Source organism: Artemia sp. Qi Xiang Cuo, chromosome 5, assembly GCF_049724085.1.
Source record: "Artemia sp. Qi Xiang Cuo chromosome 5, ASM4972408v1, whole genome shotgun sequence".
Taxonomy (NCBI): Eukaryota; Metazoa; Arthropoda; class Branchiopoda; order Anostraca; family Artemiidae; genus Artemia; species Artemia sp. Qi Xiang Cuo.
The window spans coordinates 38,214,092-38,227,332 of NC_142798.1; the positions used below are offsets into that span (position 1 = coordinate 38,214,092).

Here is a 13,241-nt window from a genome sequence, read left to right on the forward strand (position 1 = left end):
ACCAAACAGAAAAAACACAGATTATGCTTGAACACACGACAAAAAAAGAAGTCAGAACACATACAAAAGGGTAAAGGAGGAGAGGCAAATCTATGACCCGCGAGTCACCAAGAAACCCATTTACTAATTCCAAGTGGACCACTTTAGTTCCATAAAGACATATAGTAAATAAAACATAAACACAAAACGAATATTCTCAGAATGAGCGACAAAAATGAAAATGAATAATACAAACAACATTTTAGTTCGATGACAAAGTTGCGATAGCAATTATAATAGGCCAAATGCAGCTACATTCTCCGAACAAATTTTTGCCATCATTATATATGTACGTGACAGTACTAAAAGGATTAAAAAACAGTAAGGCCCCAGGTGCTGATAATGTGGTAAATGAGTATTTAAAATAGCCTATGTTGGTTATGAAGTTAAAGATAAATTACTGATGATTATGAATGATTTTTGAAAAAGGGGAAGTACCTATCGATTTTAGGAAATTCTAATTAAATACCTTATTAAGAGAGGTAATAAGAATGAGTGTGGTAATTATAAAGGCATTGGCTTGGTTTCTAGAGGAAGCAAATTACTTAGTATGATGATACTTATTAAACTTATATAGAGATGCTGCAAATAAAGTTTTAAGAGAAGAACAGTCTGGTTTTAGGAAGGGGAGAAAATGCGTCGACCAAATTTTCACTCTTAGATTAATAATTTGAGAAGTGCCAGAGTCATCAAACACCCTTAGTCCTCAGTTAAATATATTATGAGCAAACGTAATATATTATGATTCGGATGTTAGAAGAGCTTTAACGAAGGTCCTGTCCTTGTGTCCCTAGTGATATGTAAAAGAATAACATTACTGCGGTTAAGGTAGGAAATGAGATTAGTAGCTGGTTTCGTCTTAAACCAGGAGTTAAATAGGGTTGCGTCCTATCCCCTCTTACATGAGTCATTTTGATAGACTTTATCCTAAGAAGCAGATAAAAGGCAATGGGAGAACATGGAATTAATTGGGGAAATAAAAATCTCCTACACTTAGATTATACTGAAGATTTAAGCATCCTAGGTAAAAAAAAAAGTTATAAACCTAATGCACTTTTAGAGGTTTGTCAGTTCAGGATGCAAGAACAGGTTTGAAAATTAATGTTAAGAAGACACGTCGTTAAGACTAGGAACAAGTGAAGGTGAAGAGGCGATGTATGATAAAGAGAAGATAAATCAAGGAGATAGCTTCAATTACATAGATAGTACTATTAGTAAAGACGGTGGGTGCCGTGAAGATATTAAAAGTACAATAGCCAAGGACCATGCTGTTTTTTCAAAATTGAAAAAAAAGTTTGGAAGAATAGGAAGATAAGTCTGCAAACCAAGATTAGGATCTTGGGAGCTACAGTGGTGACAGTGGTCAAGTATGGTCCTGAACCGCGGGCTCTCCGAAAAATGGTGAAGAATTTGCTAGATGTGTTCCAGAGAAGTTGCCTATGGATTGTTCTGGGTACCTGACCGACTGACCGTTTCACAAACAGTAAGCTGTACAAAACATGTGGTTTGATCCCATTTTCTAGGGCTATAATGAGAGATAGGTGGAGATGGCTAGGACACGTTCTGCGGATAAAGCATGACAGATTGCCAAAGATCGTCCTTGTCGGCCAACCACCTAGGGCCAAACGAAAAGCAGGTCGTCCCCGAATGGAGTGAGAGGATGTAAAGAAAGAGACTTTAAATAGATTGGGATGAAGGAGTACCGTGTGTAGCTCTGCTCAGTCGGCTTGGTACTCCATAGAGTTATTAGTAGCAGAAGTAGTATATTACAATAAACAAACATAAACCAAAAAAGAAGTTTTTTCATCATGTTTGGACATAAAAGCATGGATGTAATCAAAGTGGTGATAAATTTATACGTGCTCTATGTATAGACGCAATCATCACCAGGACTTACAATGCTGAGCGCTGCTTTTATCAAAATATTAAGATGTAAGTGAAATGACAAATGATGATGAATCTGAATACATTGCTAAACGTGTATTAAATTTTGGAAAACAGCATTCAGAAATTGTTCTGATAACTTATTGGATGACTTCAAAAACAAAAAAAAATCAAAACAAAAAATCAAGAGAATCGAAGACACGCCATTGTCAACTAAAATTGTCACCGCCATTGTCACCGTTGTGTTGAAGCATATTGACAAACAAGTAAAATGATTTGGTAACTAGTGACTTAATAGCGATTGATGAAACTACATTCACTAAAAAAAAAAAAAAAAACTTTTTCGCATTCTGACTAATAGTCTGCGCAGCGCAGGTACCGATCTCCTGATTCTCTGCCTTCGGCCGGGAGTGCAATATGTGGCTGGGGGCAAATCATCCGACATTTCCCTTGTTTTCCCTCAGATTCCTCCAAGTACCCAATTAGAGCTGGGTCGACTGTGGCTGGGCTTGTAGTCACACGACTGACCTCCGTCCCAAACGAAATAATCAGCGACACCGGGACTTGAACCCCTGACATCAGGATTTCAAGTCTAGCGTGCTAAACACTCGGCTAGAATGGCTAACTGAAGGTTGTTTTAAAATGAAAATATCAATGAGCCTAACATTTGCATTCTCGCTGATTCTGACCTGCAACCAAAAAAGGTTGTCTACCCCTGGGGTAGAGCCTGTCATGATTAAGCACACATACTATTTCTGTTTACTAACTCTGTCTGTGTTTATGCTTTCTTGGAAGCAGAAAAAGAAATAGGTTATTTGTTGTCTTTTTTTCCGGCTGTCTTCTTCAGTTTTTCTTAAAAGACAAAAGAGTACAAATGCACAATCTTAATTGGTAAGCCTCTTCTGTAAATTTGAAAACTACTTTTGGGACACTTTGGGGTGCTGATTTTTTTTGGCTAAAAGTTTAACCACTATCACCCTTTTAAGACTTTTTTTTTAATATTTTTTTCTACTTAAATCATCCAGAGTTATTTAAAAGATAATTTGTATGTCAAAATCACGATTCACTACGCAGAAAAAGAAATCGGACACATTGAAAACAATTTTGAAACATAGGCAAGTTTATGGGGGAGGGGGGCTGAGTCACCACACTGACAACTTAGGATCCATAAACATTCACTTTTAACTGCCTAGAATCAGATTACACTCTAGGTATGAATCCCTATCCTCCTTCAAGACGTTTTCGGTGTGGACAATCAAAATGACACCTTTAGCAAACAGAAATATAATTTTTGCATTTAAAGAAAAAGGTAAGGTCAATGTATTTACACACGAATAGATTACAACAAACCACAGTAATGCAACTATTTTATTAACGCTATGTATGTTAGGTGGTCTACCTTTTTTTTAGGGTATAATACATTCTCTTGTGGGAGGGGGGAGAGCTAATGCCTCAAAAGTGCACTTCTAGGGCAAATTTTGGGTCTTTTGTGGGAGCTCTTTGGGACAATTTTGGAGGGATTCCCCCTGCCCCCTTTGGGTACTGGTAAGTTAAAACAGCCTTCCTCCTTAAGAGGACAGTTAGCCCTCAAAATTTAAAGAAAGGTTCAAAATGTGACCTGAAACTCACCAAATGAAGGCTAAGTATAATCTATTATCAAAGCATATTTGACTCTACTCTCGAATCACAACTGTTCTTGTTTCCGAAAGTTAGGATGGATGTCTATTCTTCTCTGTTTGTAGTTTCACTCCATGGCAACAAGGGAAAGTAATTTATAATGTTGGATTTGATATCAAACTAGAAAGACCAGATTTTTTGTTGAAATAGGCACTCAATGTCCACTTAATCACCAATTTTTGTCGGGTCACCTACTTTCCACATGTCAAGTAATGTCAGGTAATTGTTAATCAAACTGCCAGGAATTTTCTTCCAAGGTACTGTATTTTCTTGTCAAAAGACGGCGATGAAATGTAAGATTTACAGTTGTAGAATGGATTCATACACAACTAAAAAGAAAAAGGAAAGGTCTTGAGATAATAATCAAAGCACAGCTGTGGTAAAATAAACCATGCTTAGTTTTAAGTGTAACTGCTATTCATTCTATAACTCAATAGACTGCTTCAAATATTGCAAGTCGATGTCTTTGAAAACTTGTAAGCTAAAAGAAATTATAGTAAAATTAAGTTGATTGCCACGAGGGTGAATAAATCGGAGCTTGTTCTGTATAACCTACTATAGTAAACACAATTTTGCGCTACCACACTGAGGTCCAAACTTTGCCTGCCACTTCGTAAGCGAACTCCTCAACCACTGAGATTGGGCTGTATGATATATTATATAATACTAGCCAAAGAGTTTGTCGAACGACAACCATAAGAAAATAACCACAATCTATACTCCTTTATGAGAACTGGGGAAGAATATTGTACCACCTTCCGAAACCACACAATTCTAAGTTATCTTAGCCCTCAGTAGCATCAGACTATTTGACTCAGAATGGTCAATAGGTCTACAAAATGTACCACCCAGGGGGACAAGAATCACAGCCGCAAGGGTAATAAAATTATTCAATTGGCCCATTCTCCTCGCATGTGTTTTCAAAAACAGGTGGGCATGTTACATATTGCTATAACCTGAGCCATGCATGGTATTCCATGATACCAGAATGCTCGCTTAGTGCAAAATGAGTTTAGTCCTGAATCGGAGCGCAAATGAGATGTGCGAAAGCTTAATCACGGCAAAAAGAGCAAAGTACTGATTCAGATGAAAAAGGAGCTAAGTCCTGACTCGATGAAAAAAAAGAACGAAGTGTAAGCCGCAAAATGTTGGTTGCTCGGTGGGGAAACAAACAAGGTTATACGGCGCAAACATAATCTAAGTCCTGACTCAGTATGAAAGCGAGCTAAGTTCCAACCATGGACTGCCTCAAAGAAAAAATGAGATACGTCCTGGTTCGGTGCAAAAACAAGCTTTGATTTGATTCAGATTAAAAACGAGCTATATCCTGACTGAGAGCAAATACAAGTTCCACGTTTCTGGGTCACGTCATTCTTGTGACTAGTTCGTTTACAAACAGAGCCAAGACTTAACTTCTTTTACATCGAATCAGGACTCTTGCACGATCAGTCCATAACTTAGACTTACTTTGTGCGTTTCTTTTTTCTTTCTTTTTTTTTTATCCTAGCATAATTCATCGAATTAGAAAATCCTTGCATGATTCTGCTTTAAACAAGTCACAAAATTTTTATCTTTCTGCTCAAAAATCGAGAGTGGAAGATGAAGGATTGGAGGAGATACTTACCCACGTGGGCACGCCACGGGGAAAATCTTCCACGAGAGGAGGATTGGTTGCTCTCTGATCATTTTTCAGCCTTTAAAAGGGATAAAGACATCCGACATCCGATCAAAATTTTGAGATAGTCATTTGGTGCAGCCTAGTTCGAAGGTCCAATAATTATGCCTTTGGGGATGGCATGACCCCCATACTCCCTGGGGAAAGAGCTGCAAGTTATATATTTGCCCATTATTCACATATATTCTATTTATTTGGAAATATTCAGATTTTTTTTGGGGGGGGGGATTGGGGGATTTCCACGGGGAGAATTTTTCATAGATAGGAAATTTTCTAGGGAAAACTCAAGGGGAAATTTTTTTAGGGTGGGGGGGGGGGGTAGGAAGCAGATTTCCTGGCATGATTTGAAAACGGTCAGAAATTAAATAAAAAAGCACGTTCTTTCGACTCGAAGTACGGAGCAGTTTTAAAACTCAAAACGAACAGAAATCATTTCCTAGGTGGGGGGGGGGGGCTACTCATTAATTAACCATCGCTCTTTACGCTAAAGTTCGATTTTTTGTCACAATTCTTAAAGAATTGTTAAAAATAAAACTTTTTATTTTATTTAATATCAATCCAGGATCATATACAGGGAGTCACCGGCTAAGTATCACAAATCGATATCTCAGCAACGGTAAGTTGGCCATAAAAAGCTCATTTCAATGTTAATTTACGAAATTATATCTTGGATTATATATTAAAATGTACAGAAACTACAAGAAAAACTGGGGGCTTGGACTTTACTCAAAACTTAAGGCTCAAAATTTTTCGATTTTGAGCCTTAAGGACTAATAATTTTTCACAGAAGCATTGAACAAAATCTTTTAAGACATGGCCGACTTAATTTTCCTTTCAAATTCCATCAACAGAACATTCTATTGGGGTTTCCACATGAAATTTCAAAATTTCCCCCGTCACTCCCTGAAGAGTAGATTATTACCCCTAAAGGTTTCCATCCCCTCAGTCCCCGTACTTTACACTGAGTCTAACTAATTGGCTGTTTTTTTTTTTTTGTATTTCTTTGTAACGATCCATTTTTTTGTAACGATCCATTCGTATTTCTTATAACGTAATGATTGATCATGTCGAATTCCCTTCAGGACCCATACTTTGTGTGTTTATTTTTTGTTTTGTATTTTTTTTTTTTTTTTTTTTTTTTAATTCCAAGTTTCCTTCATATTACGGATCGAAATATCTGAGGAACAAAATTTTTATCATTTTGATCTTTCTGATTAGAATAGCTGCTTTGAAATATTGACACGACCCCAAATTTCGCTCCCATGGGCCCTAAGGCGAAAATGGCTCGTGAGGTGGCCATGTTGCCCTCCGATTAATTTAGGTTCTTATGATGGTACAATTGTAAATCAGATTACACTTTTGAGAGGTGTTTCTCTCTTTTTTGTGAAATCAACCAGATGAAAGTAAAGAACGACCTTAAAGCTTAAAATGAACAGAAATTATTCTGTATTTAAGCGTGGATTCCCCCTACTTAGCCCCCTGTTACCTACGATAGGGAATTATAATACAATCGAAACGGTGACTCCTTACTTGAAGTAATGGCTGTAGTGATCTTTATGTATGTAGGTCTACAACTAGGCTCTACTGATATTCAAAAAAAAAAAAAGTAAAGAGCGACCTTGAACCTTAAAGTGGACAGAAAATATTCCGTATTTGAGGGGGATACCCCCTCCTTAACCCCATACTCTCTACACTGAGGAATTATGATGCTGTGCTAAAAGGATTTTTGACTGCAAAAAATGGGCAACCGAATTTCTTTTAAAATTAATTTAAAAAACTTTTTCCACAAAATAAGTTTTTCAAAGAAAAGTAAAGAACTCCATTAAACAAAAATGAGCAAAAATGTAATCAAAATTAACATTTTGATTACTAAATATCAGTATATGTATATTAAACTGACAATGCACATTCATTTGTATTTTTTCAGTAAAGTGCAAATTTTGTTCTGGCCTTGGGAACGCATAGGGGTTTTGCGCCCACTTATGTTAATTTCTGCTCGTTTTGAGTTTGACTCGGTTGCTTATTGTAATTCTTATTTGTTGTGGATTTCATGAATTTATCGATGCTGATTTATGGTACTTTCGCGCTTGGGAGATTATCTTATTTTTGATAGTTTTTTGCTTAATGAAGCTCTTTACTTTTCTTTGAAAAACTTATTTTGTAGAAAGTTTTTTAAATTAATTTCTGTTCGCTTTCTATTGACATAGTCTTTTCAGGGAAAAAGAAAATAATACTTTAATTTTTTCGTTTTTTAAGACTTTATAGTTTGGCCTGCTATTTGTATGCTGGAGAAAAATTTTCAGCAATTTTTAACAACATAAGTAGGAATAACCTATCGACTCGTGACATGACCACTATACTTGGACATGCAAACACCAACCCAGATATGCAAACAAATAGAATCAGACATACAAACAGAGAAAGACAGGCAATTTATATATACAAACCATAAACGACAAATACTTGTACTTGCAAACACCAACCCAGACATTTAAACAAATAGAATAGAACAGGCAAACAGAGAAAAATAGTCTATTTGGATACGTAAATCTACAAAGACAGATACTTGGACTTACAAACATCTACCCAAAAATGCCAACGGATAACGACAGAACCACAAAAAGAGAAATATAGCCACTTTAGATAAACAAAACAACAAAGACAATTACTTGGACTTGCAAATACCAACCCAGACATGCAAACAAATAGAATCAGACATGCAAACAGAGAAATATAGGCACTTTAGATATACAAACCAACAAAGACAAATACTTGGACTTGCAAACACCAACCCAGACATGCAAACAAATAGAAGCAGACATGCAAACAGAGAAAGACAGGCACTTTAGATATACAAACCAACAAAGACAAATACTTGGACTTGCAGACACCAACCCAGACATGCAAACAAATAGAATCAGACATGCAAACATAGAAAGATATGCACTTTAGATATACAAAGCAACAAAGACAAATACTTGGACTTGCAAACATCAACCCAGACATGCAAACCAAAAAATGTGGGGGCCCGGGGGCCGGGGGCCTTTGGGGGCCGGGGGCCTTTGGGGGTCGGGGGGTTCCTTCGGGGTTGGGGTATGGGGGTCGGGGTTGGGGTAGAGGACCTCACAACACTGTTCAAATGGAACTTGTGTATTATAACAACCACAGAGTTTCACCCTCAAATCATCTTCTAAATCATCTTCTAAAATCATCTTCTAAAATACCTCAAACGGTTCCGCTTAAATCATCTTCTAAAATGTCTCAGAACGGTTTCGCCCAAATAATCCCTAAACGTAATTTCTGCGTGTTCCTTTTGTTTTGGCATCCCTTTGCTGTCACATTTGAAATTCCTGAGAAACCCTTTCCCGCGTTAATCTCTTCATCTCTAAGATCAAAACATTCTCCCCACCGTTAATATGCATGTGCAAACTTCGCCCGGAGACAATTCTCCTTTTGCGAACATCAACAAATCAATTGACCTTGACATCATTCATCAGACATTAATAAAATTGACCTAGAGAAAATTCTCCTGAACGAACATCAACAAATCAATCAACCTTGACATCATCCATCAGACATTAATAAAGTTCACCCGGAGACAATTCTCCTGGACGAACACCAACAAATCAATTGACCTTGAAAGTGCATGTACAAACTTTGCCCGGAGACAATTCTCCTGGACGAACACCAACAAATCAATTTCTCGGAAATCCATTTCCCCTAGGGAGTCTGAGCCCATATATGGTGTTCGTTCTGGAACTCATGAGGTTAGGTTACGCAATCAATTTCTAGGAAATCCATTTCCCCTAGGGAGTCTATGCCCATATATAGTGCTACCACGTGGTCATGTCAGGAGTCGATAGGTCATTCCTACTAACATACACCCTTTTAAAAATCTGGACACAAATAGTACTCTTTAATTTAGTTTCATACCTCCTCTAGTTGACCTGAAATGGAAAACTTGATACCATTCGCAAAAAAATCTGTTTACTTTCTTTGATAGCTTGGATACACTTACGCTATTTTGATTTGGTTAAATTTTAAGAGCAGAAATGTAATGGGTGGGCGTAGGTGGGTGGGAGTGGAAGGGGGATTAGTTGCCCTCAAATCACTTTCGACTATTAAAAAGGGCATCAGCCCTTTCTATTTACAATCGAATGAGCCCTTTTCGAAGTTCCCAAGACAATTCCTTCGATACTAAGTGCCCTGGTCTAAACAACAACAAAAAATAATACATTATACCCACTTCGATATTTACTATAAAAATGTCACGCCTTCCAATCACTTTCGACTATTAAAAAGGGCTCTGGACCTTTCGATATCCAATCCGATGAGCACTTTTGGAGAGACAACGCTTTCTATAAACACCTTATATGCCCTCACGGCATAAATTAAAACCCTAACCATAAGGTCTGTTAGGGTGGTTGTCATCCTCTAAGGCCGAATTTCCAGAACTTTCAACTACCTTAAGCAACATGGCTATCTCAAAATTTTGATTGGATGTGTTTGGGGAAACAGTGGGCGTGAGAGGGGTGTTAGTCGCCTTCCTATCACTTTCGACTATTAAAAAGGGCACAAGCCACTCCAATTTCCAATTGAATTAATGCTTTTCGAAATTCCTATTATAACTTCTTCGATACGAAGTGCCCTGCTGTAAAGGAAAAAATTAATAAATAATACATTGTCCCAACATTATCCTTATATTCCCCCATGGCATAGCTTACAACCATTGTCCAGAGGTCTGTGCGGGAATTTCCTTTCCTATGTTTAGTCCTTAGTTCTTGTCTTATTCTCGAGTGTCCTCGTTCTTTACTAAGGAAGCACTATCCTCCTGCCAATGACTTAAGCAACTACTTTTCGTATAAGCTTTATGTGTCCCGAGGGAATAGGTTATAGACCTTGAACTGAGGGTTCTGAAGGGACTATAAACCTGAACCACCAGATTTCCAGAACCTTCATCTACGTTGAACAAAATGGATATCTCAAAATTTTGACTGGATCTGTTTTGGAAAATGGTGGGCGTGAGAGGGGCGTTAGTCGCTATCAAATCACTTTCAACTATTAAAAAAGGAACTGGCCCTTTCAATTTCCAATTGAATGAGACCTTTTGAAGTTTCTACGACAACGCTTTTAATAAAAAATTTCTATGACCCAGGGCATAACTTACAACCCTTGCCCTGAGGGCTGTGGGGGGAGGGGTTGTCATCCTTAAAGACCTAATTTCCAAAACTTTCAACTACGTTGAATAAAATGGCAATCTAAAAATTTTGATTGGATATGTTTGGGGAAAAGGTGGGCGTGAGAGGGGGGTTAGTTGTCCTCAAATCACTTTCGGCTATTAAAAGAGGTACTATCCCTTTGAATTTCCAATCGAATGAGCTTTTTTTGAAGTTTCTACGACAACGCCTCCTTTAAAAACCTTATATGCCCCCAGGGCATAACTTAAAACCCTTGCCCTGAGGGCTGTGGGGGAGTATCATCCTCAAAAACCTATTTTCTATATGGAAATCATTCACGCTGAACAAAATGGCTATCTCAAAATTTTGATTGGATGTGTTTGGGGAAATGATGGGCGTGGGGGTAGCTAGTTGCCCTCCAATCACTTTCGACTATTAAAAAGGGCACTGGCACTTTGAATTTACAATTGAATGAGCCTTTTTTGAAGTTTCTACGACAACGCTTTCTACAAAAACCGTATATGCTCCCAGGGCATAACTTAAAACCCTAGCCCCGAGGGCTATGAGGGAGTGTCCTCCTCAAAAACAAATTTTCTATGTGAAAATCAACTAATGTGAAAATCAACTAATCAACTCTATGTGAAAATCATCTGGAAATCAACTACACTGAACAAAACAGCTATCTCAAAATTTTGATTGGATGTGTTTGGGGGAATGATGGAATCTGGAAATCAACTACACTGAACAAAACAGCTATCTCAAAATTTTGATTGAATATGTGGTGGTGACTACGGGGCGTGGGGGGGGCTATGTACCCTCCACACACCTCCGATTGCTTAAAAGGTTAGGAGTCCTTTGAATGTCCAGTCGAATGAGTCAGTTTTGAAGTTTTTACGACAACGCCTTCTATAGAAACTTACCACGCCCCCAGTACAAAACAAAAAGCTCTTACTTCGAGGGTTTTGGAGGAGAAGCCTCTTAAAAACTATGTTTTCTCTCTGAAAATCAACTGCGCTGAACAAAATGGCGATCTCAAAATTTTGATTGGATGTGTTTAGAGGAATGGTGGGCGTTGGGGAGGGGGGCTTGTTGCCCCCCAATGACTTTTGACTACTAAAAAGGGTACTAGACCTTCGAATTTCCAATCGTCTTAATCTTTTTTGATGTCTCTACTACAACGCCTTCTGTAAAAACCTTACATGCCCCCAGGGCATAACTTAAAACCATTGCCCTGAGGGCGGTGGGGAAGTGTTCTCCTCAAAAATGTATTTTCTATCTGGAAATAAACTACGCTGAACAAAATGGCTATTTCAAAATTTTGATTGGATTTGTTTGGGGGAATGATGGGCTTGGGAGGGGGGCTAGTTGGCCACCAATCACTTTTGACTATTAAAAAGAGCACTAGCCACCCCAAATCCCAATCGAATGAGCCCTTTTCGAAGTTTCTACCACAACTCCTTCGATACGAAGTGCCTGCTGAAGAAAGAAGAAAAAAAAACACATTGTGGCCACATCGTTCTTTACTTAGGATACTACAGCTGAAACTTATACTGTGTGAAGCAAATGCACATCAATCAACTCTTTATTCTTGATTAAATATAAAAAAACAAGTTTTTTTAACTGAAAGTAAGGAACGATGTAAAAACTTAAAACGAACAGAAATTATTGCGTATATGATAGGGGCTGTCCCCTCCTCAACGCCTCGCTCTTTACGCTAAAGTTTTTTAATGTTTAAAAAAATAGAGTTGTGAGAAAGTCAAACTTTAGCGTAAAGAGGGAGGCGTTGAGGAGGGGACAGCCCCTTTCATATACGGAATAATTTCTGTTCGTTTTAAGTTTTAACGTCGTTCCTTACTTTCAGTTAAAAAAAACTTGTTTTTTTATATTTAATTTTTGAACGTTTTTGAATTAAAGCAGGTTTTGATTTTGGCTCACCGTACATGAATAATTCTAAAAAAATTGAACATTAATTTTACTTTTATTTGGTTAAATGCCTTTCTCGAAACCTGTTTAATTTTATTTACGAACGTTTTTATTAGTAATAAATATACGTAACCTACAAATTAACTTACGTAACGAACCTCTATTTTCTTATATTTTTAATAGGTTTATTAGAGGGTTCGCCTCCTAGTCAATACCTTGCTCTTTTTAAGCTAAATTTCGAATTTCGTTCAAATTCTTTGAAAATGACCCATTAATCACAAATACCGTTGATTAAAATAAATAGCTCTTATGAAAGTAATAAATAATCTTTGGCTTAAAGAGCGAGGTATTGACTAGGGGATGAACCCAATCATATACGTAATGTTTTCTGTCGTTTTAAGTTTTGGTGTTGCTCCTTACTTTCAGCTAAAGTTCGAATATTGTTCCAATTCTTTAAAAATTAACCCTTAATCACAAATGCCGTTAATTAGAATAAATAGCTCTTATGAAAGTACTAAATAATCTTTGGCTTAAAGAGCGAGGTATTGACTAGGGGATGAACCCAATCATATGCGTGATATTTTCTGTTCGTTTAAAGTTTTGATGTTGCTGCTGTTGCAGTTGAAAAACTTGTTTTTTATATTTAATTTCTGATCTTTCTTTAAATAATGCTGAGAAGTCCGGCGTCCCCTTCATAGCAATTTCCCTTCCCCCATGAAAACTTCATTCATGGAAAGATCCTCCCACATAACCCCCGACCCAACCACCCCTCCACTACCAGGAAAAATCCCTCCTGAAAAGCGTCTGTATACTTCCCAGTAACCAATACTATATGTTAACATTGGGTAAAGTTCATAACTTTCAGC

General features: G+C 37.5%; 1 protein-coding gene across 2 annotated transcripts in view; it reads right to left on the reverse strand.

Moving 5' to 3' along the window:
- Window positions 1-619: 619 nt before the first annotated feature.
- The window catches only part of Trs20 (trafficking protein particle complex subunit 2), a 54,437-nt gene continuing 41,815 nt past the window's right edge, over window positions 620-13,241 (reverse strand). For both annotated transcript variants that reach the window (XM_089089558.1, XM_089089559.1), the window contains exon 4: window positions 620-3,929. In XM_089089558.1, the coding sequence (XP_088945684.1) occupies window positions 3,831-3,929 (99 nt within the window). In that variant the 3' untranslated portion in view covers window positions 620-3,830. The remainder of the gene's footprint in view (window positions 3,930-13,241) is intronic.